The sequence below is a fragment of the Lepeophtheirus salmonis genome, chromosome 3 (assembly GCF_016086655.4).
Source record: "Lepeophtheirus salmonis chromosome 3, UVic_Lsal_1.4, whole genome shotgun sequence".
Classification (NCBI taxonomy): domain Eukaryota; kingdom Metazoa; phylum Arthropoda; class Copepoda; order Siphonostomatoida; family Caligidae; genus Lepeophtheirus; species Lepeophtheirus salmonis.
In genome coordinates this window covers 26104422-26129424 of record NC_052133.2, presented here as the reverse complement: position 1 = coordinate 26129424, position 25003 = coordinate 26104422, and the positions used below count along the sequence as shown (strand labels likewise).

The window sequence follows — 25003 nt, the reverse complement described above, 5'->3', positions numbered from 1 at the left end:
ATTTTCCAAAATGACGAGTCCTTCAACGAGTCCAAGACGGGCTCGCTTAGCATGGACTCAGTCGACAAATTTTCGAAATACTCTTATGGTTCCCTCAACACTCTCACCTCTATCCCTTTCACCCACCGCAGGTGGCTCAAGAATAATTAACAAAAGCTCAAAACATCGGAGATCAGCGTTTAACAATCGAGGATGGACCTTCTCTGCTTCGTCGACACACAACAGGTATTCATTTAAAATTTTGTATTAGAATACTTTTGTTCGTATGAAGGAATTCCAGTTTTTTAGAGAGGAAGCGCCCTCTAATAATAGATTATGATCCTGCAAACTAGATTACACAGCTATTTTAATTGTACCTCTTAACCTTTCCCCCAAAAAGGATCAGGAAAAAAGTCTCAAAAGCAGTTGATAATTGGTTAAACACTTCACAAGATCTAGTTTGAGTCCAATTATCAACGTTCTAAATAATAATAAAGGGTAAGATAAGCAGAAAACCGAAGCTGGAAATTTAAGAATCTACCATATACAACAGGTAAAGTTTTGGCGTGGCGGGTATACCCAAAGCGTCCACCAGCCACTTTCGTGGATAAATATATAACTCTACTCAATAGTAAGCACATTTTTATATTATAATAGTTATAGTCTAGTCATGGTAAGTCATTTTTTGTTATGACATCATCGTTGCTCTTTAAAATTTGTTCATCAAATTAAAAATAATAATACCGAGAAAAAAATTATGTGGCTGCAGTAACGCTGTGTTCAATGACAACTGGCGTTTCCAAACTTTCCTTCTTCATTTGATAGTTTCCTTACATAAACAGTGAACTTATGGGATTACAATGTCTCATATCTTTTGAAAATAAAAAAATAAAAGCTTCCCAATTTTACATTGTTTTAAATATCAGTGAGTCCTTTGAAAGAAAGTCCATAGAATAGTTTCAAAAAATTAGGAACACAACTCCAAAATAAGTGAAAACGAGACATTAATCGTATGTTTTGTATTTTTAAATAGACGTTTTTCGCAGGCATAAGGTTAAATTCTTTTATAATCAAGATCACAGAATTACATATAGCACTAAATTAAAAGTATAAAACATTTTTAGCACTCGATTTTTATACTTATCTTCCTCTTCTCAGTGTTTTGAAAGTTGATTGGTTGAACTCGAATCATAAGTTATAATTTAAGACATTACTCGACTCTAAGTAGAATTAAGGATTGACATCGGATTAATTATTGCCAATGTCCTTGTTTATTTCCTTCTCCTCCCCCTCCTCCTCCTTCTAGACAACGGATTGTAGCTGATCTTATGAAACGTCATGAAGACTAAGCTGCTCTCCTCCAGAACATTCTTCAAATTGTCAGGGTTACCATGTTGATTCTCGTTTTTTTGTTTTTTTTTAGAATGCCCAAAATACACACTTTATCATTTTCCTTATGACATATTCAACTTTTTATTTTCTTAGCAGAATTTACTTTCTTTATTTCGTTAAAAGGGTGAATTCATGGAGATTGTATAGTTAGCTATAGAGTAATATTCAAGTATAATCATCAACCCTAGCAAACAAAAAAGTTATAACGTAGCAAACTATATTTTTTGATCTTTATATATATATATTGATCGTTTCACTACTGGGTTTGTAGCCTTGGATATATCTAAAGAGGGGCTGGTTAACAATCTAATATATGTAAACAGCATTTATGCCCATAAGGATATGTACTTACATACTCGTATTTGTGTAAAAAATATGTACTACAAAATCACCTATCATATTTATGTATGTAGTATTAAGTTTCATTTTATTTTAGAAGGTATGAATATATGTACTCGTTAGTACAAATTAGAAACAGTAAAAATTATTTATAGCGTCAACCTTAATCATAGCTCTTCTCCGTGACTATATTACTTGAATGAGAGTGAAGCAAAGGAGTGTTGCAGTTCTAATGTAGGGCTCTGTGTCAGAATCACACAGTTCCAATTAATATCACGCTTTCAAGACACTCATTGCATTAAGAACTAGCCTTAGCTATTGTGGTCCTTATGCAAAACGGATTATACGATGCCAAAAATCTCAATCTGAATAGGGATGATGATAATAATTAGTAAGTGAGGCTAGGGCTGGCATTGATTTTTTCAAAAATGTTTGATCTTTTCTATAAAATAAATATTTTTTTAAATGATATTTTTTTAGGTAAGGTGAAGCCTTCTTGTGGCCTTTTTTAACAAATTGTGTTCATATTTTTGATGATTTTTCAAGCTAACTTATTGAATTGGGGGTCCAATGCAATCAACGTGGTTGTACCTGACCGGCCCTGATTGCATTATCCACGTACGATCAATCAAATTATTTAGAACGATAATGTTTCAAACCAAAGCTACATATTTCCAAGGTGACAATAAGTATATAAGGTATGTCGATAAAAAACTTGCAACGCAGTTTAGTTAACGTTAGCTGATAACTATCGATGACATCACAACAGAGCCAAGTTCAGTTCTGCTAACTAGTGTTAACTCATGTTATTCCAAGAATTATCCTCTTCTACATGTACAAGACATATTGGTGCTGTGACAACCTTACAATACCCATCAGATGTCCACTATTTTGTATATTTATTTGAAAATCTATGTTTGACCTAGTTTTCATTAAAAACAACTTTTAATTATTTTTTTTTTTCTTTTTTTTTATAATTTTAGTACTGTATTCGTCGGAGGGTCAAATTTTACACTCATAGTATTGTCTTATGAGAAAATAAAATACTAGATTATGTATTAATACAATTTGTTTTAACGAATTTCCTCCTAAATTGGCTCCTTTGTGACGTCATCAAAATAGCTAGTAAACAAAAACAAAAAATATCTTATCGACATACCTTATATATAGTCAACTTGCCTATTCCTATCATAAAGGCTACAAAACAAGCTACAAATTTAATGTTTATAATAAATCGTTAATTTGAAGTGAAATCTAATTAAATTAAATATTTTGTTCGCATGTATTAACCTTCATTGATCACCCGTGTTTCCTAGTCAACAAAAAAGTGCCTTATATTTTTTTTTGTCAGCTGTCGATTTTCTTCTCTGACTTGATACGTCATCGCTATTTTCATAATAGATTATTTTTGATAAATAAACGAATTAATAAGTTATTCTCTGTTTCCAAAATGAAAGGAATACAATTTCTTGTTGATCCCTCGTCGTATTTATATTTATATACCAGTAGTTGCATAAATACGCGGACTAATTTTTAAACGCTTATATGTCGAGGTTCCGTGGCCGGAAATAAAAAATTCCAGCACAAGTAACTCGGTAAATCTTTTGACTTTTTTTTTTTGTTTTTCTTACTCGCATCAAACAAAGTCGTTTACGATTAATGACGAGGCCAAACGTCATATGGTTGCCACTCTCCTCCGCGCCGGTAGGTCTGTCAAGGAGATCATCAAGGATATTGCACTATCCAGGACTACTGTGTTTAAGGTCCAGAAGCTTGTCAAGGAGGGAAAAGATCTGAAAAACCTGCCCATACCTCTGGAATGACTCAGGATTGGCTCGCTGCCAACATGCCATTTTGGAACAAAAACATTTGGCCACCTCAATCACCTGATTTGAATCCCCTTGACTACAGTGTGTGGTGGCAAATTGAGAGGAAGGCCAGCGTCAAAATGAGCAATGGGCATCCATGGAAGACCATTACATCATCAAGGTGTGCAAGGCCTTCCGCGGTCGCTTGGAGGGTGTCATAGCAGCTGATGGCGTTTATATTCAGTAATTATATTAAATTTTATACCAGAATAAATTCTTTATTCTATAATTCTCAAAAAATAGGTCATACGAATTTTATTACACATTTAATTATTTGCCACAAATAGTCCACGCATGAAATCGTCGGTTGATATCCCAGCCCAGGATTTTGTTACGTGCCTACACGACTAACAAACGTTACAATCTGTGTTTTTTTTGTCAATTTGGCACACAAGATAACCCTTGGGCCGATATATTATCCCTGTCTATAGTGGCGTCTCTGATGATGATACATGATTTGACGGTGGGTTTGATTTTTGAACGAATCTTTTTAGTGAACTGATTCAAGTGACTCAGCTCACTAAAAGGAATCAAAACTCCCAGCACATGAGACATTCGAAAATATTCAGTACATTGTATAGAACATTTTCACTTGACGTCACAATTTTGATGTCGTCCATTTTGGAGCCTCAACAACCAAGTTTTATAACAATGATTAAGGGAAATAGTCAACTATGGGACATCATAGAGGGACCAACAATAGAAGGACTTTAACCTCACTGTCTATAAAAATTTCATCCCTCAATTGCCTTGTCTTTATTTTATGTATGACACTAAAATATATGAAAAATATGTTATAACATCGTTATATAATCTTATTTCCATATTGTAAAAAAATTAAATGTCACAACGGAAAGAAAAAAACATTTTTCTCTAATTATCATACTTTTCTAGTTCCTAATTGATATTTTTTTTAAATAATTGCACAAATCTAGCCATTTTGAGGGATTTTCAGTATATATTACACTTATTAATTTGAAATATCACTAATCACTATTTATCATTTGCATCAAATAGTATTCACAATGCAAGCCATTGGAAATTTGTCCATAAGTCGTAAAAATATCAACTAGATGGCTTTTCCTAAAATGATGATGTAATTTATGACGTCAGTGAAAATGCTCAATACTGACAAAAAAGCTAAGTGATAAAATTGTTTACACTTGTAGTGTATAGAGAATATGTTGACAAGACAAGGGAATTATTACTTTAATGAATAAGGTATTACTGTAATGATTAAGGAACACTTCTTTTTTAGTTTGACGGGAGTGCAAAATATTTTTGTTGTAATATTACTGCAGTAAATTGAAACTTGAATAGCTCATGTTCTTAACCATCTCATTTTTTTTATTTAACATCTTAAATTTAACACATTTCTATAATAAAATATATCTTGTGTGTACAAAATACTCTATTACACAATATGTAAACAAGCCAATTTCTGCAAAAAGTGAGAAAAAATCAATTTTCTATGTAACTAACATAGTTTCAAAAATTAACTTCCAGTTATAACTACCACCTTAGCAATTTTTTCAATCAAATTGCATCAAAAGTCTACAACAAGTTTGCTAAAATTTATGTTTCTGAAGTAAAAACCCCTATTTCAAGCAAATAAAAAAAGGAAATTATGTGTTTCCAAAAATTCTTCAACTAATAAATATTTATCTCATAGTCTGATTTAACTGTGAATAAACTCCAATTTATCATCATTTTGTACATAAAATATACGTGTTTCACTATAAAATTGAGTTAATTCAATTATATATAATGCAAATTCTATGTCATTGAAATGATAACTGTTTAATGCTTAAACTTTCTGAACAAAAAATCTAACTAGTATTAAAAATGATTCAGATATGAGTTGTTAAAGTGTCAAATGACAGCATTTACTTAATAAATATGATAAATTATTTTGCACTTTAGTCAAAATAAGCGCACGCCAAAAAATATATCGTTCTATTTCGAGGTTCCCTGACTAGACACACGTTTTTAGATTACCTGGTACGTCGGTTGCTCCTCCAAACATACAGCAAGAATAACATAACTTCTACCAAGTAACAACTCAAGCTTCTAAGTTCTATCTCATCATAGTGTTAGATAAATATTTTGGCGGGTAATGAAGATTAGGATATTATATGAGACCAATACATTATGTCTCAACTCACTTACGAAGCTCACCAGAGTTCATGAGCTGAGACTCTGTATTAAGAATAAATGGCCGGATCTAGACCCGGAAGTTCAACGCCTCCTCCATCGTGGAAAAGAACTAGGAGATGGAATTCTTCAAGACTATCGATTTGGAACGGATGACGTTATCCAGTGCATTAAGCGAAGTTTGCCTCTCTCTTCCGTCTCTCATCTCCCTGTAGATCGAATAAATGTTGAATCCAAATATTTTGTTGTTGGGGATCATGTTGATATTTTAGAACCTTCTGGTGCTTGGTTTGAGAGTAAATTGATCGCCACTCATGCTCTCTCTAAGGAAGATATTTGTTCCTCTTCGGATGGCGTTGCTTATTTGGTTCAATATGAACGATTCAAAGAATTAAAACCATGTTATGTGGGTCTGGAATCTATTAGACTTCGTAGCTATCATAGAGTGTCACTTTCTAATCTTAAAAGTGGAATGACAATATTGGCCAACTACAATTATGATCATCCAGACAAAAGGGGATTTTGGTTTGAGTGCCTTATTTCTTCAGTTAGCTCTTCAGGATTATTTGCTTCACTTGTTCATTTTCCTGAATCATTGTCCAAAAAGATTCGACTTCGATTTGTGGATGAGATGTACTGTATTCAGGAGCATATTCCCTCTCAAAATCGTGATCAATGGACCAAAAGTGTCATGAGAACGCCTCCGCCCAACTGCGATTTCTGTCAAGACAGTAAGGATGATTGTACAATGTGTTCCTGCTGTGTTTGTCATTTGAAAGACCGTCCAGAAGTTGCTCTCTTATGTGATGACTGTCATGATTTTTATCATATATATTGTTTGCAGCCTCCGTTAACCACCATTCCTGATGAAGATTGGTATTGTCCAAAGTGTAAGAGATCCGATGAGAATGTAGTTAAAATTGGGTCCCAGACCTCTCAGAAAAGAAAACTTGACAGTCACAGTTTTAAACGTGATAAAGGTAAAGAGTATAGTCTGACAGCACACTCCAAAGAATGCAGAAAAGTTCCAAAGGATCATTTCGGTCCTATTCCCGGTATTGATGTGGGAATGTGTTGGCGCTTCAGATCCCAAATATATGAGGAAGGAGTTCATCGTCACAAGACTTCGTCATTTTATGGATCTACTTCTATGGGCGGGATTGCAAGTGTAGTCCTTTCTGTTCAAGATGTAGATAATGGTGACACGTTTTGGTTGATGGGTTCAGGAGTCGCTCAACCTGTAAAAACAGGATCTCTTGATGACCAAAAGATATCTCAAGTTCTTGAAAGAACAAATCTAGCTGTGGCTATGAACTGCGCAGCGCCGATTTGTAAAATTAATGGATCTGATGCCGGTAGTAATTGGAGGAAAGGAAAGCCTGTTAGGGTTCTTAGAAGTTTTGGTTGTCGTAAATTCTCAAAGTATGCTCCCAATGAGGGTCTTCGCTACGATGGAATCTATAAAGTAGTTAAATATAAACTAATTGATGGTCCTTTGGGTTATCCTATTTGGAAGTTTTTTTTTCAAAGAGATGATCCGTCTCATGCTCCCTGGACAAAGGAAGGAATGATAGACATGTTGAAAAAAGGCTATTCCTCCTGTATCCATCCTACTGATCAAATGAACCATTCCGATTATCAAAATAAGAATGTCATAGTAAAGAGAAGGAAACTGTTGGACGATAATTCAAAATTAGTCAATCTAGTTATACCCAAACTCATATCACCTGTTGACTACATCATTGATCCTCATCTCAAGAAACTCATATCCAATGACACTGAGAATAAGAAAATGTGGAGAGACATTCTCAATACCAAATATAGATGGAAACTGGACTTCTACAATCAAGTTGAAGAGGAATTATCCTGCATTTGTTGCAAGGATATTGTACTGGATCCTGTTACGACTCCTTGTCAGCACAACATGTGTAAAAAATGCATTCTTCGTGTTTTTAAGGAGGAACTCTACTCATGCCCGTCTTGTAGAAAGGAGCTTGGTAGAAATTATAGCATTAAAGTTAATAAGTCTTTACAAACTATTTTGAGATCCATGTTTGATGGTTATGAGAGTGGAAGATGTTGACTTCGTGTGAAAAAAAAAAATGATTATGTGTACATATTAATTTAATACTTATAAGATATATGTATATTAATATGGCCTGTCCCAGTCTCCCATGAAACTATTATTCTGCGAATTTTATCGTCCTTGTTATTTACTTTGTTTTAAATTATTTATGATTATAAATTAATAATTTGACTTGAACATATGTCCGTGTTATTTAAAATAAATATTAACTACAACGCATGTTCCCTTTGTACGCGATATATACACAAATGGTACATTTATTCTTCCTTATATTATAATTTGTTACTTCAGTTTAATTTTTTTTAAATAGTTTCTCCTCTATTGGAATCTTAATAGTTATGTCCTCTTTGTATGTATAACATATGATCTCAACATTTTTTTAAGTGTTACATCACTCTGAAAAAGCTAAATTGTATTTCTTGTTGTAAAGACCAAAAAAATCAGAGGTAGTAGGTAGTACTTAAAACCCTATAATCTCTTCATATCTTTATGTCATCAATATAATTATAATATGTGTTGTTGTTTAACAAGAATGATACTAAATAATATATTCATTTTTTCGGGAAATTAGGCATTTTTTCATATTGAGTTACTTTTTTCAAACAAAGATTTTTTTTTTTAAATTAACATCTGGATCATAGAGAATATAGATCATATAATCTGGATAGACACAAGCCACGCAACCTGGTTATTAGAACTTTTAATATAAATTATTATTCTAATAACAGTTATAGAAGATAAGAATTAATTCTTGTTACAGTGATGAATCATGAACGCGGAGATAGTAACTTATCAGATCGTCCATTGAATACCCTAATTTGTAATTTATGTAATCAATCATGCAATTGTGGATCGTTTTATTGGAAAATTTCATTTTTTGGAGGCTAAACTTGCAAGTCCTCCAAAAGCAATTATCAAGTATAATTCAATTCTGTCGAAGAAAGGACTAGATTTTTATACAAGATTTCTTTTTATTCTTTTCAAATCTAACTTTTAATTGCAAATTGCCTTTATTATTGAGTAGGAAGGAAGGATCTCTATTTATCTAATTGATTAAAAGTGTTGAAAATAATGTTACTGATTTCCAAGATGAGCATATATTTGCGGTTCATTTTTGAAGAATTTATTATCAGGGATGCCTTATCCTCCCATGTATGTATATATATATATATAGATAGATAGAAGATATCTGCTTGAGTATGTTCCTTTAACCTCAGGAATTTTTTAATTTATATTATGGATTAAAACCTAACTGTGGATAATTCAGACACGGCACAAAATGAATATGGGTTGATATTTCTTTCACTTCAAATTGATTTTGATAATTTATTGTGGCAGCAAGTTCAACTTTTACTTCCTGATATTTATTTATTACATTATATTTAGATATTAATGCTATGACTCTTTAATTGGAATAACTCCCGATTACATTTATCACTCCATCAATTAACGTATAAAGTTATGTTAGAATAAACTTATAATTCATTTTTCAGTTTTCTAATTATTACTTTTATTTGAAAATCTTATTATGTGTTCTTCGGAAATAAATGATATTTTTTTATCTGAAATTAATTGAGTTTGATTGGAAATGGTTTGACTGAAACTGTTTATTCTAATAATTGCATCTTGTTTGGTAACGTCATACTTAGTCTTAAAAAACGCAAGTAACTTTAAAACTTAACTACAAGTATTTATTCGCTCTGCAACTACCAAATGAATTATTTCATTGATTAAAATCTTATTGGTAGTATTCCACATTTGAAATTTCAAGTCTCTTTGAATCATTACACTAAATCCAATAAATGGCCAACTTAAAGTGAATTAATACTAGTTATCAATCATTAATTAAATAAAAATATAGTTATTAAATCAAAATAATAATGATCTTCACAAAAAGAGAGTTATTATTTCACTAATTTTGTGTGTTGTGCGAAATACCTGAATCTGCTTTTGTTATGTACAGGAATTGAACTTCATCTTCCATGCAATCTACTCTTTATTTTTCTAGGTTCACAATTGATACCCAATTTTTTGTTTGAGCTCCCACAAATTTAAAATATCATCTTCTCTCAAAAACTTTTGCGCCCTTAATTATATGTCATCTCTTTTCCGTTTACGCCTCACTTCAGCCATTGACATTATACAAATTCTTTGTTTAATTGTCGCTTCTATTTTTAATCCTAAAGATGATTTAGCACTTTTTTTTAAGATATGTATTTTTAGTTCTCCATTTGTCCATTAAGTTTCTATTTCAAAATCTTCATGTTTAAAATAAGGGGAGCAAATACCTTCTTCTTTTTTTTTTGAGATATCAACGGATTTATCATTTATTTAAACAATCATAATTGTATATATACAATTATCAGATATCACTAAAATAAATATAATGTTGTTTTTTTTACCAGGTATCTAATCTATTGGTATAGCTGATTTCCATTTATTAAGAATTTCCATGTTTGATGTTGGAAATTTATGCAAGAAGTTCTTATTTTACTATCATTGAGCTTTCGACCAGATGTTTTACCAGTGTGTCAAGAGGGAAACACAATTTGAAACTATATTTAACGTATAGGAAGAATAATGACTTTCAATACAAAGTAATATTTATTTATAACTTGTTGACGATGTAAGAATATATTTATGTAACTTAATGTTTCGAAACAGTAATGCTCTAATGGAAAATTTGCTTGATTTTAAATGTGACTATAGTTTATCCAGATGTTAAGTATCCATGCTTATACACGGAGCAAAAAAGTGCGCACTATACATAGTATAACAATAGTGTCTTTTATAATTTTTATAAAAAATAATCATTTTAGGGCAAAACTATAAATAAACTTTAGAAAGTTTATTTATTTCAACAATAATAGTTATTCATTTGAAATTAATCTATTTTGATGTTCGTTGACTATTTTTCTATTTTTTCATAAAATTATAACCTCAATGGCCCTGTACGACAATTTCTAAACATTCATCAATATGGCTAAAAATTTATATTTCTTCAATTTTATTTTTTTGAAATACTAGAGCCATGAAATTTACGTTTTCTTCGCATTTTTTGACTTTTTTACCAAGGCTGTTTGTCACCATCCAACTCTTCCAAAATTTTGATTAAAAAAAAATTGGAAACCAGTCTAATATGCAATTGGTGCACCATAAAAGATTTATTTTTTATGAAATACTTTATGATATCATCATTTTGAAAAGTTTTATTTATTATAATTCAAATTTTGGTATTCTGTAAAAAAGGAAGTTCAGTCATCTTTTAATGACTGCAAAGAAATATGGTTGCCACTTTAAAAATGCTTACAATTAGCATCACATTTTATATCTTTGCTATCCCCGGGTTTAAACCACATATAAGAATAAAAAGAGGAATGCACTACAACATGATAATTCTCGTTTAACGTAAATGTATTTTTAAATCTTAGATATAATATGTTAAAGTAATGAGCAAGACATGTAATTTGTATAATATTTCGTAAAATCAGGGATCCTCCCCAATACAGTATGTATGAATCTTGACTTAAAAAAGTAATTACAAATTATTTTCTTAAGGTTAATTTGGTTTTGATTTTTTTAAAATACAATTGTTTGTATTCGAGTCATTAATACTGAAAAAATAATCGCAAAGGACAAGTAAATAATAAAGGATCCACTGTAGGAAGCTCGGCTATAAAAAGGACAGTATGGACATTGATATGATCCACAAACTTCGCAGATACTTAAAACATAAAGCGAGGTTGCATTAAATGTTTGAATATAGAAATGCTCCGGCCGGAGTGGCTCCAGAATCACGGCTTGTCGAGTTCGAGTTAAATTTGCTATTGGAAAATATCTCCTCACGAGGTGATCAAAGCACTGAGTATACGAGGGAATATAATCAAAGTACCAAATGGTTTTACCTTCTTGCGTCACATCTGCATCACGAAGCTCAGGAACAACTTTTCTTCTCACCAAAGTATTTGCATCCGTTTGTTCCATCACGTAGCCAGATGGAATATCAATAATGAGTGCAGCCATGCCTGAAGTAGGACTATCATTTGTCAGAGTCCAGCTGAAACATGAATTTATTATAATTTCGGATTTATTTCGTCCTTGAAAGTATTCCTTGATGGTTAAATTAAAGCAGTCCACAGATGGAGTGTCCTTAAATGGTTCATAGTCAATTCCCCAATTTACATCCAATTGTGCTAATGCCTGACCAGCACCATATGCAACCAAATTGACATGCCCCCATACGTTAACCAAATCAACTGTTCTTCCTTTCGCAATGTTGTGATCTCCCACTATCTTGATTGAGTGTGTTATATTTGAATCAGGGATATCTATTTCCAGCATCAGATTTGTTACATCCTTAATTCTAGAGTTGTAGGAGTAATATACAAGAGCCTCCATAGCAATAATTGTATCAATTGTTGATATGAAACCTCCATCTCCAAGCCTCATGGTGTTGAGCCATTCCACAATTTTGTCTTGAATGATTGTGAGGCCACCACCTTCTATTTGAAAAATGGATAAAAGAGCGTATCCAGTTGTTTCAACTGCTAGAGCATCATTTTCCTGGTATTCTTTGGCCTCCTTGAATCGTCGATTGAATTCATTTCGAAACTTATTTGTTTCGATGGGTGTACGTCCCCAATAAATCATGCCCTCTTGCTCCCTCTTCATACTCATTAATTTACCATAAGCAACATCTGCCTCAGCAGATCCAGTAACTGCCAGGGCATAAGTTGTTATTGCTAACTCATAGGGATCTGTAATTTTTCTCAAATTCTTTTCAAGGTAATTCATGGCTCTCTGACGTGCAGTAGCTGAAAACTTCTTTTGTTCTCCTTGTAAATTTGCGGCTGTGGTTTCCAAAGAAATAAGAACGTGGGCTGTAAGACTAATATTCCTTTTCACAGAGCTGTCATCTCCATAGAAGAGGGATTTTCCTTCCATTGGCTTATGAAGAGGATAAGGATAATACTCTGTTTCTGAAAAGGAACCCTCTTCAGTTTGATAATTTAACAACCATAATACAGCTGAGCCAACCACGGTTGGATCAATATAAATATAATCTTCCCAATCTTGATAAGATACTGCTTTGAAGATTCTAATTACCCAAGCTGTTAACCAGACATTAGGCTTAGAATGATCCCAATTGCTTAGCCATCCCTCTGCGGAAAACCGTCTCATTATAGCTGCATACTCAATATTCATTTGTTCAAAAACAGTTTTAGCCAATGTAAAGTGTTCTTGCAGCTGATTAGTTAATCTAAAATAATGAAGTTGCCAGGTATTTGCTGCTAGGTTAAAAGCATGGTACTCTGTTCCTTTCCCATAGCGCCCATGACCAGTGGGAAACAAAGTTTCCAAAGAGACAGGCATGTCTCCAGGGAACGTTGGTCCAATTACATCTCCGCATACAGTCATGTGAGCGTATGGAGAGCCTGAAATATATCTTCTATATACTTCGTTTGGAATGATTGGATCCTTATCCACAATTACATTCATAAAATCATACACATTGGCACGACTTTTTAAATCAAGAAGAACCGAGGTATGCCTGTGTACAATGGATCCTTCAGGCAATATCTCAATGCTCACAGTGTAAGTACTGGACATGATTTGCGTTGATAAGGAAATATCTACATCAATTTGTCCCTGTTCCTTTTGAGGAGCTATGGGGATATGGACTTCCATTTCATCTTCAGCCTTTACCCATACAAGGTGATGATGATCCCCAGAGCTAAGCCTGGGAGAATATGATACTACATATCCATATTCCTCAACATGAATGAATTTGTAATCAGGTGACCCCTTGAGAATGATAACTGTTACTAAACTATAAGGAGATCGATTCATTATCATACAGCGAATTCCAACTGATTCTCCTCTATGAATTTTTGTTGGACCTTCACAATAAAAGTGAATTGGCCTTTTAGAACTAAATGGAATTGGTGTTTCAATTAAACCAATACCATTCTCCTTCGAAATACTAAAGACATTGAAGAACCAATCATCTGTGGTCAGTGGAATGTCCAATGTGTAAAATTGTTCCTTATCTTCGTCTATATTTTCAGTAAACCATCCCCAATCCCCATCTGATGCATCGTAGTAATCAGAGTAGCGATTAAATCTTGATAATCGAAATCGTTGAGTGTTGTCTTGTTGTATATCAGCCTGATTATCACCACAATCTGATTCGTCTGATCCATCCTCACAGTCAAATATCCCATTACACAATTGATCTTCCGTGAAACATCCTTTCAAAAGGCAAGGAGTTTGTCCGCCTGTAACATTGCATTGACGTGTAAATCTACTTTGAGGAATTTCCAAAAAGTCTGTAAAAATGAGAAGATCTTTCAAATCAAATGTTCTGTTTGTATCCACTCCGTAGTCCATAGACGAAAAATAACTCAATTGATCTGGACTGGTTCCTTCACGATCCGTCCAAAAAACTCTGTGAATATGTCGACGCTTTTCCTCAAAAGTGTGAAGACTTTCAAGAATTGATGCCTTTGTAATAGAGTTTTTTCCTTGAGTTGCAAATACAGCTTGTCTTATCGTTGAAGATAAATAGACAGCCCCAGGGTCTCCTCTACATGTTGCTTCAACAGTGTTCATGAGATGATCTTTGATTTGATTAAGCTTAAATTCAATTTTATGTCTGTTTATTGCTTGAACTGGATAATAGGCTGAGTCAGACAAAAGATAATCGTCCCTCGTTACAGTGTGAATAAGGATATGGAATCCAGGAGCCATTTCTCCAGATACTACAGCACTAAATGTTGTTACTACTGGGTGAATGTTGTTTGTGTATTCTCGACCTGTTTTTATAATGATGTTTTTGCTTAAAATGATCCAATCAAAGTAATCCAAGGCAAAGTTAGTCTTGACATGGAAAATTGCATATTCCCCCACGCTGATATTTTGATTGGAACTTCTTACATGAATAAATCTATTCAGCGGAGAATAGGCTGCATAAGCAGTTGCTGTTGTGTCAGCTCTAACTTTATCTGAATCTCTATAACGAGCCTCCAATTGAAGTTCCACAGCGTCTGTAGGAACATCCATTTTTATTTGATGAACTCCAGTGGAACGGTACTCTTCATATGATTTCTCCTTTGCATACAAATCCATAACAATTTTTGCATTTTTCTCGGCGTCATCTGTAAATAAAGAGGCTGGATTAAAGGTATCTGAGTCAAGAACTGTTTCAAAAGCGTCAGATCCATAAGGTTGACCATAATGTCGAAGTCTGTCAATGTCTTGGTATGAACCATATTCAACAAGCTTATTAGGTACTCTAATGTCTGGCAACTGGACTGTTCCACCAGACTCTAAAACAGCTCTTGTTCGAATAATTAGCGTCGAAGATTCTAATTTATCTCGTCCTAATGCCACTTGATCATGATACCTTACTGCTATTTGTGTTTCGAAGGGCATACCAGGCTTAAATACCAAGGGAGTCGATCCTACAAACCTCAAACTCAAAGTTTGATTTATTATTCTTGTTTCGCAAAATCCTCTTTGAATGTTATTGTAAAAGTACTCTGTGACCCAGGCTTCCGCACGTACCTGAATTCCATGAGTACTTCCCATTTCTCTACTTATTTCCTCCATGTACAAATAGAAGGGTTCGTCGATTTGATAGATTTGTCGAAAATTTCTCGCATCAGTCTTTATATAAGTCCAATTTTGGAATAAAGGTCTTTCCGGAGCCTTCGTTTGATTAATATAAGGATCTAAATAACCGTATCTGGAAGGCTGAGATATGAGTGAAATATTTCTTTGAGGGATTCCATCCCGACTATTGTATAAATTAGAGCGATATGTATTCGTCACGTTTCTATAATAGGAATATTCCTTGTTGTAAAGTGTTGATTGATTGTACATGGGTGTGGTGTAGTCAATCTTTTTAGCAAACCAACGAAGAACCACATCACCCTTTGCCGTCTTTTCGAATGGATAATAAGCACTCACATCCGCTTGTATAAGTGTATCTGTCGTGAATACAAATGTAGGCATTTGAACGTAGATTTCAAATTTAGGAACATAATATTTTTCAACCTTGATTGTTTTTTCCTCAATTTGACCTTGAGCTGAGACTTGGATTTTCCAAAAACCTACTTTAGGATACATTGGCAAAACAAAGGATCCTATTAGAACACCATTATTTAATTCTTTTGAATTCCACTTTCGTATCACGAAACCATCGGGATCAATAATGAAGAGGTCAGCAATAGAATTGTAGGGTGTAAGGGAGGTTGTGAGCATTACAGCTCGAATTTTAATTTCGTGTCCACCATCGTAAATAGCCTTATTAGTTGCAATGGAAATACTTAGAAACTTGCGAGAAAACTCTAAAATTGTTTCGTTCTCAAAAACAATGGCTCCTCCACCAATGACGGAGCCTTCAACTCTAAGTCGATAATCACTAGCCACATTATTACCTGGTGGTACCTAATTTATAAAGAATAAAATAGTTTATTTTTTTAGTGTCCTATAAATATGGTTTAATGAAAAAAAGACTCTTACAAGTAAAAGGATGTCTCGACTTTCCTCTGGTTTCATATTGACATGATCACCATAGACTTCAACACTATCTCTGGACAAAGCTGCTCTAACTCTCATTGGAATAGCAGCTTTGAGTAAGCTTACAGACACCTATTTAAATAAAGGATATAATATTATATAGGTTTGAAATATTACTGTGACAAAAGAAGATAGACTTACCTGATAGACTGTGGAAGGCCGAACGATTCTACTTGCAATAATGAGATAAGTTGGAGGTCGACGATACACATTTTCCTTTCTTGTGTCTTCGTCATAAACTTGTGAGATTTTTTGTTCACTTATATCACCTAGAATTTGCTTCTGACCAGGGATCACCCGAACGCAATGACACAGAAAAACAAGGAGTACTGCTATGATGGAATAAGACTTTTTTGATCCTAGCATATTCGTCTTCAACATTTATGTTGCTTTCATGGATAAATAAGCGGAGTATTTTAGGTTAATATGCCATATTAAGGATCCAGATGCTTCATGGATTGGAGATACGGATTTATGTTAGGTTATCAAACTATGGTGTGGAAATATTAGATCAACCCCGCCAGTTTTTTAGAAAAATAACAACAATACTCAAACATATAAATAATATACCTGCGACAGGTAATTATTTAAGGGAAGTATGAAACAGGTAAACAGGTAACCTGCATATTTTTCCTCTTTATTTCTTCAACGATTATATTATAATTCATTTTAAAAGAACTAGTGCTTCGGCAAAATATACTTTAATTTCCATCGACATAAGGTTTTAGCACAAATAAAGATGTTATTGTATGAATGATTTTTTTTTACTTTTTTATTGATATTTTTTAATTTTATTTTAACATAATCTAATGAAATTGTGTCAATATGTTTCTTTAAACAAACATTATCTCACTGAATTTTTCAAGAAAGATAGAAACAGTCTTTCTGGTTATATAACTTTTTTTTGATACAAATAGAAAGAATAAAAATATGCTATTAGGATTGATTTTAAGAAAATGTATTGGAGATGGGGGGGAAATTCACGTTTTGACTCAATACATGATTCCAAGACAATGTGCTCTAATTTAATGTAGTATTTAGTATACCTACAGATTCATATATGTTAACATTCATTGGATTATATTGAATTACTATGGAGCAAAGTCTTAGTAAAAACGGAACTGTCTTTAAGGTGAATATCGTACAAAAATTCTGGACTCAATTTCAGATACTAATAACTCTTGCTGTGGTTCAGATTAAGCCCTGGTATTTGAAATTTAAGTTAGTTAGATTTATATATCTAACAATAATTATATTGCATTCAAATCAGTGACGTTGGGTGTCCACAACGGTTAAAACTTGTATCAAATTACCCATTACATCATTCCTTCTATAAATTTATGTAAATAATACTGAAGCAGGATTAAAATAATGGCGCTCATGTTATCCAAATTTGATGTGTGTTAACATCTCAAAAAATTTATGTTCTTTAATGATACAATCAATAATGTTCAAGTACTTAAAGATAATTAAGAACTACATACCGAAAATAGGTTTCTCATTTCTTGGGAAAAGGTTTTTGACCCAGGAAAAAAAAAAATTAAATTATGGGATTCTGTTAAAAAATAATAAATAATATATATAAGTACAGATTTCTTTTTATATTTTACAAAAAAATAATAAATTGTAGGCTTTTCTTATTCTCAAGTATCATGTTCTTTATTTTAAAAATCATAATCACTAATATTGCACGGGATGGTTATTTAGAGGTAGCAAATCCCACTTTTTGAATTATGTAATAATAAGTGACGGACAGGTAAATTTGTTGGTGTATTATATATAAATGAATTACACCTATATTATAAAATAATTAAATCCGGTATTTCTTGAGTAAAATAAATAATTTTTGTAGGTGTAAAACCCCGAAAAGTATCTGGAAAACGAGACACCAAGAGAAAATCCCAAGTAACTACTTAAAAAAGTTAAGTTATAAATAAAAACGGAAGTTATTATATTCTAAAACTCACGCAACCTTACATTACTATGTATGTTATTCAATGTCAATAAAACATAAAATATACCAAATATTGAGATATGTTCCTATAAATACAAGAAAATTTTATAGTTAGACTTTTTGTATAATGTTTATATTGGTAATTAACTAATCATCATTCCATCATCTACCTCTCCTTCTTCTATATGAAATATTCAAGTTGTATATATTTTGTAAATCCATTATCAAAAAGTTGACTCCTAACTTTAACGGATAAAGTGTTCAGTCTAAGCTTTATTTTTGTTCTTTTTTTTAATATTAGACTTGTAGAAAAATTTATAAATAATATTCCTAACATTAATAAGTTTTTAATCAAAAAAAAAATATTTCAGTGTAAAATGTGTCTTTTTGGGAGAAACTTTATTCTAGCACATGCAGGTGGGTCCACAGGATTATATACATAAATATATTTTTGGCTTAGTTTTTTCTTATAAGTTAAAATTTTTGCCATGCTCTAAATATGAAGGAAAAAAATCCTTTAAGACTTTGTTTTACCCTATAATTACAATAATTTTTTTTTCATACAAAGCACTAATTTTTCCATGCTCAAGACAAAAAATCCTTGATTTGGGGGAGGGTACTACCCCCCATCCCCCCGTGCCGACACCACTGACGTGACTTCACATTAAATATTGGATGCTTACAAATTAACAAGAGTGTACTATATGCAAGTTCAATTAAGGCTTGCCATTTTATTTTAAAACCCTAAAAAAATACACTTCCAACAACATGAAGTTGAGTGAATGAGCCTTGTTCCGCTCCAGATATTAATAATAGAAGTCATTGATGAAGCATTTGTGGATAGAAAATGTTTGGTTCATCTTGTGTTTTTATTTTTATAACATAACATAATATGATCACGCCTCTGTTTCTTCTCTTCTCCTCTCTGAGTGCAACTCTTTTATTGCTCTACAAGAAGATAAATAATAATATTAATGTTCACATCGTATCATGTCATGCTAGATGTTGTTGCTTATAAATTATAGATTTGTGAGAGGATCATGTTTTTAATGCAATTCTACTCTTATACTTTTGTTGTCAGCATATACAACTCTTGGGGAGTCTTGAATCCTCCTTATGAGAGCCGGATTGAGAGTATTTTTGATTTGTTCAGTTTATTATTTATTGTTTGAATATAATATTATTTATTAAATATCAGAATATGGATTTGCTTCTGATGATTTTTTTCATCCTATTCCTTACCTTCAAATACTCCTTGAGTGAATCCTGCGAGTCTCTCCAAGGATCTCATCTCTCTCCCGACTCCAATGGTTCATGCCAACTCCGTCCTGCATCCAACATGGTCCATATCACCGGCGGATACTTCAATAAAGGAACAAAGAAGCCTGTTTTCCCAGCAGATGGAGAAGGGCCGAGTGAAAGAACCTTCGTTACTGACTTTTACATGGATGCGTATGAAGTGACGAATGCAGAGTTTGAGTCCTTTGTGGTAGCCAATGATTATGTCACTGAAGCAGAAATCTTTGGACAATCCTTTGTTATGGAATATTTTCTTTCACCAGAAGTGCGATCCAAAGTCGCTTTAGGAGTTCAGTTAGCTCCTTGGTGGCTTCAAGTGGACCGTGCTGATTGGAAACATCCTGAAGGACCTGATAGTTCTATTCAAAATCGAATGGATCACCCTGTTTTGCATGTTTCCTGGAACGATGCCGTTAAATACTGTGAGTGGTCCTCTAAACGTCTTCCAACAGAGGCAGAGTGGGAATATGCGTGTCGTGCCGGAAAAGAAGATCGACTATTTCCGTGGGGAAATAAATGGAATCCAAATGATAAAATTTGGGCCAATATATGGACTGGAGAATTTCCAACGAAAAATGATGAAGCGGATGGATATGCCGGAACAAATCCTGTAGGAAAGTTTCCTCCTAATGCATATGGACTCTACGATATGATTGGTAATGCTTGGGAATGGACGGGAGATAGTTTTAGAGGCGAACAAATGGTTAAGAAAGGGGGATCTTTCATGTGTCATAAAAATCATTGCTATCGTTATAGATGTGCGGCTCGAAGTCAAAATACGAAAGATTCATCTGCTCATAATTTAGGGTTTCGATGTGCCTCTCACACAAAACCTAAGAAGACGTGACGTAATGAACTCTGCTAAACTTAATGTTGAAATATAGATAAATTATAAAATATTTAAGACCTTCTTTTTCAATATTAGAGAATAATAAAAGGGAATACGTCAGTTCTAAAACTTTATCCTAATTAATTGGTGTTATTATTTTCACAAGTTAATAAGTATGTACATACAAATTGACCGTTTATTAATACCTTTATTTTTATTCCCTAATGAATTATGTCTTCGCTTATATTTTGGTAATTATGTCTGGGTAAGTTGTTAATGTTTATGTGTGCATAAATTGGTTAAAGAATACATAACGTATATGTATATTACACTAATTAATTCTTAAACCCAATGTACTTCATTTAACCTTGCGTAAACCTAGATATTATTGATTATCTGTATATATATAAAAGAGAGATTGTGTGTGTGTGTGTTTTATTACATAATTTTACAATATTTGCAAAATTAACAAGTTATCGACAGCTATTTTTTCGACAACATTATTCTTCATAACTTTTTTTTTCTTGTAAGTACGAAAAAAATATTGGTAAGTTTGTATTTCTTTTACAATTCCAATAAATACTATTAACTAATGTTTTGCAAAATTAGTGCAATTTTTTTCCAATTTTCTTGGCGAATTTCGTTTTTGGAATTTTTTGAAGTAAATATAAAATTGACTACTCATCTAGACAATTTTGTAGATGGATATTTGTTGGTATATTATTTGATGTTTATTCCACATTATTTTTTTAATATTCATAATAATACTATACTAAGGTTACATGAATAAAAAAATATAAAAATTAGAGTATTACTTAACTGGATTGGATCTTTTTCGACAACAACGAAGCATTAATATAATAATTATTTGTATATGTAGTAGGTATATACAAGTATTTTCTGAATATTTTTTTAATTTTCTCAATTAATTTGACAATTTTCAGTGTGATTTCCCTCTCCCTCCTTGCCCCGAGCAACGCCGGGACACCCTTTGCTAGTTACTCATAAATATTGTACATCATTGAATTGAAAATTAATTTATTATCTACCAATTGAGCTTTTCATTTCTAGCTTTAGTAGCTGATCATAATGATATAATTATCGTTTTTATTGCTTTATATATTCATGCAAATTTTAGAACTTTGTATCTTTTGTGTTGAGTTAACACAAGAACAATGTTGAAGAAAAATCAAGAAAAGGATAAACGCCAAATAATTCATAGGCATGTTTCAGTTCATAATAGGATTATTTATTCAAATTGGGTATTATGGGTAAGTTGAGATACCCAAGAATTTGAACTATAGTTTTGAGCATTTATGATACTTAATTTGGCTCCGATATTACCTTTTTAAGTAATAGTGTCTATCTGTTTCTTTCTTTCATTGTGGTGATGCATTTTTGCAACATCAAGTGCTATTTGCGACGCTTCCACAGGGTTAATCCGAATAATCCTTGTTGATAGAAATGTATAATAACACTTATGACAGCTTTATAGTCCACCGGATAAAAGACAAAGGAATCAATTATTGTTATTTAAGCCGTAGAACAAGAAAATGAATATTAAAACATGGGGTTGGCCTTTAGAATCTTAAAAAAAAGTAGTTTATATAGTATACTTGCGATTCAGAGCCATATTTTGACGTAAATAACAATAGAGATTAAAATAAAAATAATAATAATCGATCAAAACATTCCAGCATCCGAAATATACATGATTTATTATTAAGTTATCTAAAATACAGTTCCTTCAATGTATGTCCAATAACGATAAAGTGGAATTATAACCTGTCGAAGAATACAAATGTAATGTAGACTACCGGTGCGGGTGTGTATTTGCAAGTAAGAAGGGGGTGCAAATTTAATTAGTTGTGACGTCATCACATTTCCTTTTATCTTTTGAATGGGGGGGGGGGACACGGGTCAGGAATTTTTATTTTCGAAGAGGTACTGACAGTTTTGACATAATTTTTTTTTCAAATTTTTTGGAAAAATATAAAATTTGAACGAATACAGGTTAAAGATAAATTGAAAAAAAAACAACATGCATTTCAATTTTTGAACAAGATGAATTTTTTATTTATTAATATAACTATAAAAATTGGCCCCAATGTCTTCAGCAACCCTTCCATAGACTCAATTTAGAGTAAAAAAATTCTAGTTAGCTTTTGTGTTGAGGTCTCCCATTTTTAACATGAACTAGGCTTAGTTTAAAAGGTTTTTCCGTAATTTTTGTTTTAAAAAGTAATGGAAAATCTCTGCAACGCGTCCAATAATGAATCCACTTTAACTTAGGACCGAGCCCCATAGTCCTTTTCTGATTCTAGTCTTTTTTATGACTTATCCTAGGACGTTAAATCCATAATCAGTGTTGTTCTACTAATACAAACATTTTCACTATATAATCTTGTTACCAGTCGATTATTCTTCTAGACATTGGTGTAACCTGTAGGGAAACAGACTGTCAATGTAATAAAATCATGGTGAAAAAATAGTCTAACTACTAACAACTGATTTTAGGCCCTTTCCCCCAATTTTACTAGAACAAGTTTAAGTAATAAGAAAATGGCTGGATAAACACAACAGATTTACTAAATATATTTCTCTCGTTCTGGTGACGTCATTGGGACTCTTGGTTATTAATACTACATAAACTTAAAAAGTAAAAATTTAATTTTAAAAGTTATCATAATGATTATCATAGAAGTGGTTGCTCAATATTTCTTAAGCAACATTTTACTAAATATAATGCCAAAGTTAATTTTAAATTTTCATAAATTATTAAGGCATGGACATAACGCATGTTATTAAATAAAGATTTTCATAGGTTTAATCTAATGAGCTAACTGAAACTAAAGGAGTCTGTGCAATGGCTATTCTTATTCTTACGCAAAGTTGACAATTAATGTTACACAATGGTATGTAACCAATTCACCAACAACTGACATATTTTTTAGGAACGTCCACAGGTTTATATATATATATATATATATATATATACATTTAACCAGTATCAATTTATTCTGGTGCTCAAATAATAACAATACAAAAACAGTAAAAGTATCTAAGTTTATAGAAAAATATAAAGACAATATAAATTTTCCAATAACAATAAAACGACACAAAAAAAAAGAAACAAAATAAGTAAAAACCCTAGTTCATTAAAATTTTTAAATAATTTCTTGCATTGTTTAAAATACATGCACCAATTTCCATTTTCTTTGCTTTAATTACATACACACGGTACTACAATTTTATGATTACTGCATGCAGGTTTACGTCACTTTTTGATATTAAAACAAAAAAATCCTGTCGCTTTATTGGCCTTCCAAAAACCACTTCTAGTTCTTCAGCCAATGTGTCATATATTGGCCGCAGTGTTTTACAATCATATAGAATGTGAAATGTTGTTTCTTGCTACTTTCCTACAAAAGTAGCAAAGTTTGTAGTTACTTAAAAAAAGCTGACAATTCCAGTGTTCCAGTAATCACACGGTAAGAAAACCATTTTTCAGAAGGAGTCAGCAATGGGGTCTGAAAACTATTACAGGCTTGTCTTTCAGTTAACTCTATGTTTCTCCTCTTTAAAACATTTTTAATCAGTGGTAGTGATGATTCACACCACATTTTTCTTATTGATACAACTTTTATCTTAGCAAGCTGCTATCTTAAGCAACGCTCCTTAGTAAAATCATAAGTATGCTCATGTCGTATCTTCTGCATTTTAGAAAAAAATTTATGCGTCATCATAGCTAAAAGATTATCCCTGTAATTAAGAAGATCATCCAAGAAAAAACCCGGCATTTTCTGAAGAGAAGCGAGAATTTGTATCAAGGCACCTCTTAATGATTGAGGGTACCCACCCATGATTTGTTCAAAAGTATAAAAAGTTTCCTTGACTGTCTTAAGGAGGGAGCACCAATATTTGAGTTTACATAAATTACTTATTATTGAACGTACCCCATAGTTGGAATATTGGAGATTAAAACAATCAGAAGATACTGTAGAGTTTCAAAACTCATCTCTTTTTAAACATTTCAGAATCCATTCAGCTAAAAGAGATTTCCAAAAGCTTTTAAATCTATTGCTCCAAGCCCACCTAGGCTTTTGGGAGTAGTGGTTCTTTTTATAGATATATTCCGTTTGCGTTGAAGATCTAGGAAGTTCATCAATGTATCATCTACATATCTCTGAGCAAATTTCGATGTCATACATACATATACATAGAAGATGAGTTACCAATGGAACTATTTATGAGCTGATGTATACTCTTCATAAGCATAAATGGATTCACAACCACTAATCCTTTTTTTTTTTTTTGATTACTTCGTTATCCCTCATTTCTAACAATAAGGGATCCACAGCAACTATAAAAATAATTGCTGCTATGGGACCTCCTTGCTTGCATCCACGTTCTACCTGGAAAGATGTTAATATGTGTCTAGACCCATAACTTGTATTGGAGTTTACTAGCATTGTAGCAACAGTTCTTATCATGAATGCTCCAAATCCTTTCATTTTTCT

General features: G+C 32.4%; 3 protein-coding genes across 3 annotated transcripts; 2 read left to right on the top strand and 1 right to left on the bottom strand.

Annotated features, from left to right (window-relative positions):
* Positions 1-4072: 4072 nt before the first annotated feature.
* On the top strand, positions 4073-8385 carry LOC121114795 (E3 ubiquitin-protein ligase UHRF1). Its single transcript, XM_040708870.2, has one exon. The coding sequence runs from the start codon at positions 5695-5697 to the stop codon at positions 7813-7815; it is 2121 nt and encodes a 706-aa protein (XP_040564804.1). The 5' UTR covers positions 4073-5694; the 3' UTR covers positions 7816-8385.
* A 2829-nt stretch (positions 8386-11214) lies between these two features.
* Positions 11215-17255, bottom strand: LOC121114794 (CD109 antigen). Its single transcript, XM_040708869.2, has 3 exons — positions 16543-17255; positions 16345-16473; positions 11215-16269 (listed from the first exon to the last, which is right to left on the bottom strand). Exons 1-3 carry the CDS (start codon positions 16780-16782, stop codon positions 11398-11400), a joined length of 5241 nt encoding a protein of 1746 aa, XP_040564803.1. The 5' UTR covers positions 16783-17255; the 3' UTR covers positions 11215-11397.
* Positions 17256-18395: 1140 nt separating this feature from the next.
* On the top strand, positions 18396-20623 carry LOC121114793 (formylglycine-generating enzyme). Its single transcript, XM_040708867.2, has one exon. The coding sequence runs from the start codon at positions 19557-19559 to the stop codon at positions 20499-20501; it is 945 nt and encodes a 314-aa protein (XP_040564801.1). The 5' UTR covers positions 18396-19556; the 3' UTR covers positions 20502-20623.
* Positions 20624-25003: the final 4380 nt, after the last annotated feature.

Excerpts from the sequence above, each read along its gene's own strand:
- LOC121114795 (XM_040708870.2), top strand. The coding sequence starts at position 5,695 with ATGAAGATTAGGATATTATATGAGACCAATACATTATGTCTCAACTCA.
- LOC121114794 (XM_040708869.2), bottom strand. The coding sequence starts at position 16,782 with ATGTTGAAGACGAATATGCTAGGATCAAAAAAGTCTTATTCCATCATA. Across the intron at positions 16,474-16,542 it reads GGCCTTCCACAGTCTATCAG|GTGTCTGTAAGCTTACTCAA; the intron begins GTAAGTCTATCT and ends TTATTTAAATAG. Across the intron at positions 16,270-16,344 it reads GTCGAGACATCCTTTTACTT|GTACCACCAGGTAATAATGT; the intron begins GTAAGAGTCTTT and ends TTTATAAATTAG.
- LOC121114793 (XM_040708867.2), top strand. The coding sequence starts at position 19,557 with ATGGATTTGCTTCTGATGATTTTTTTCATCCTATTCCTTACCTTCAAA.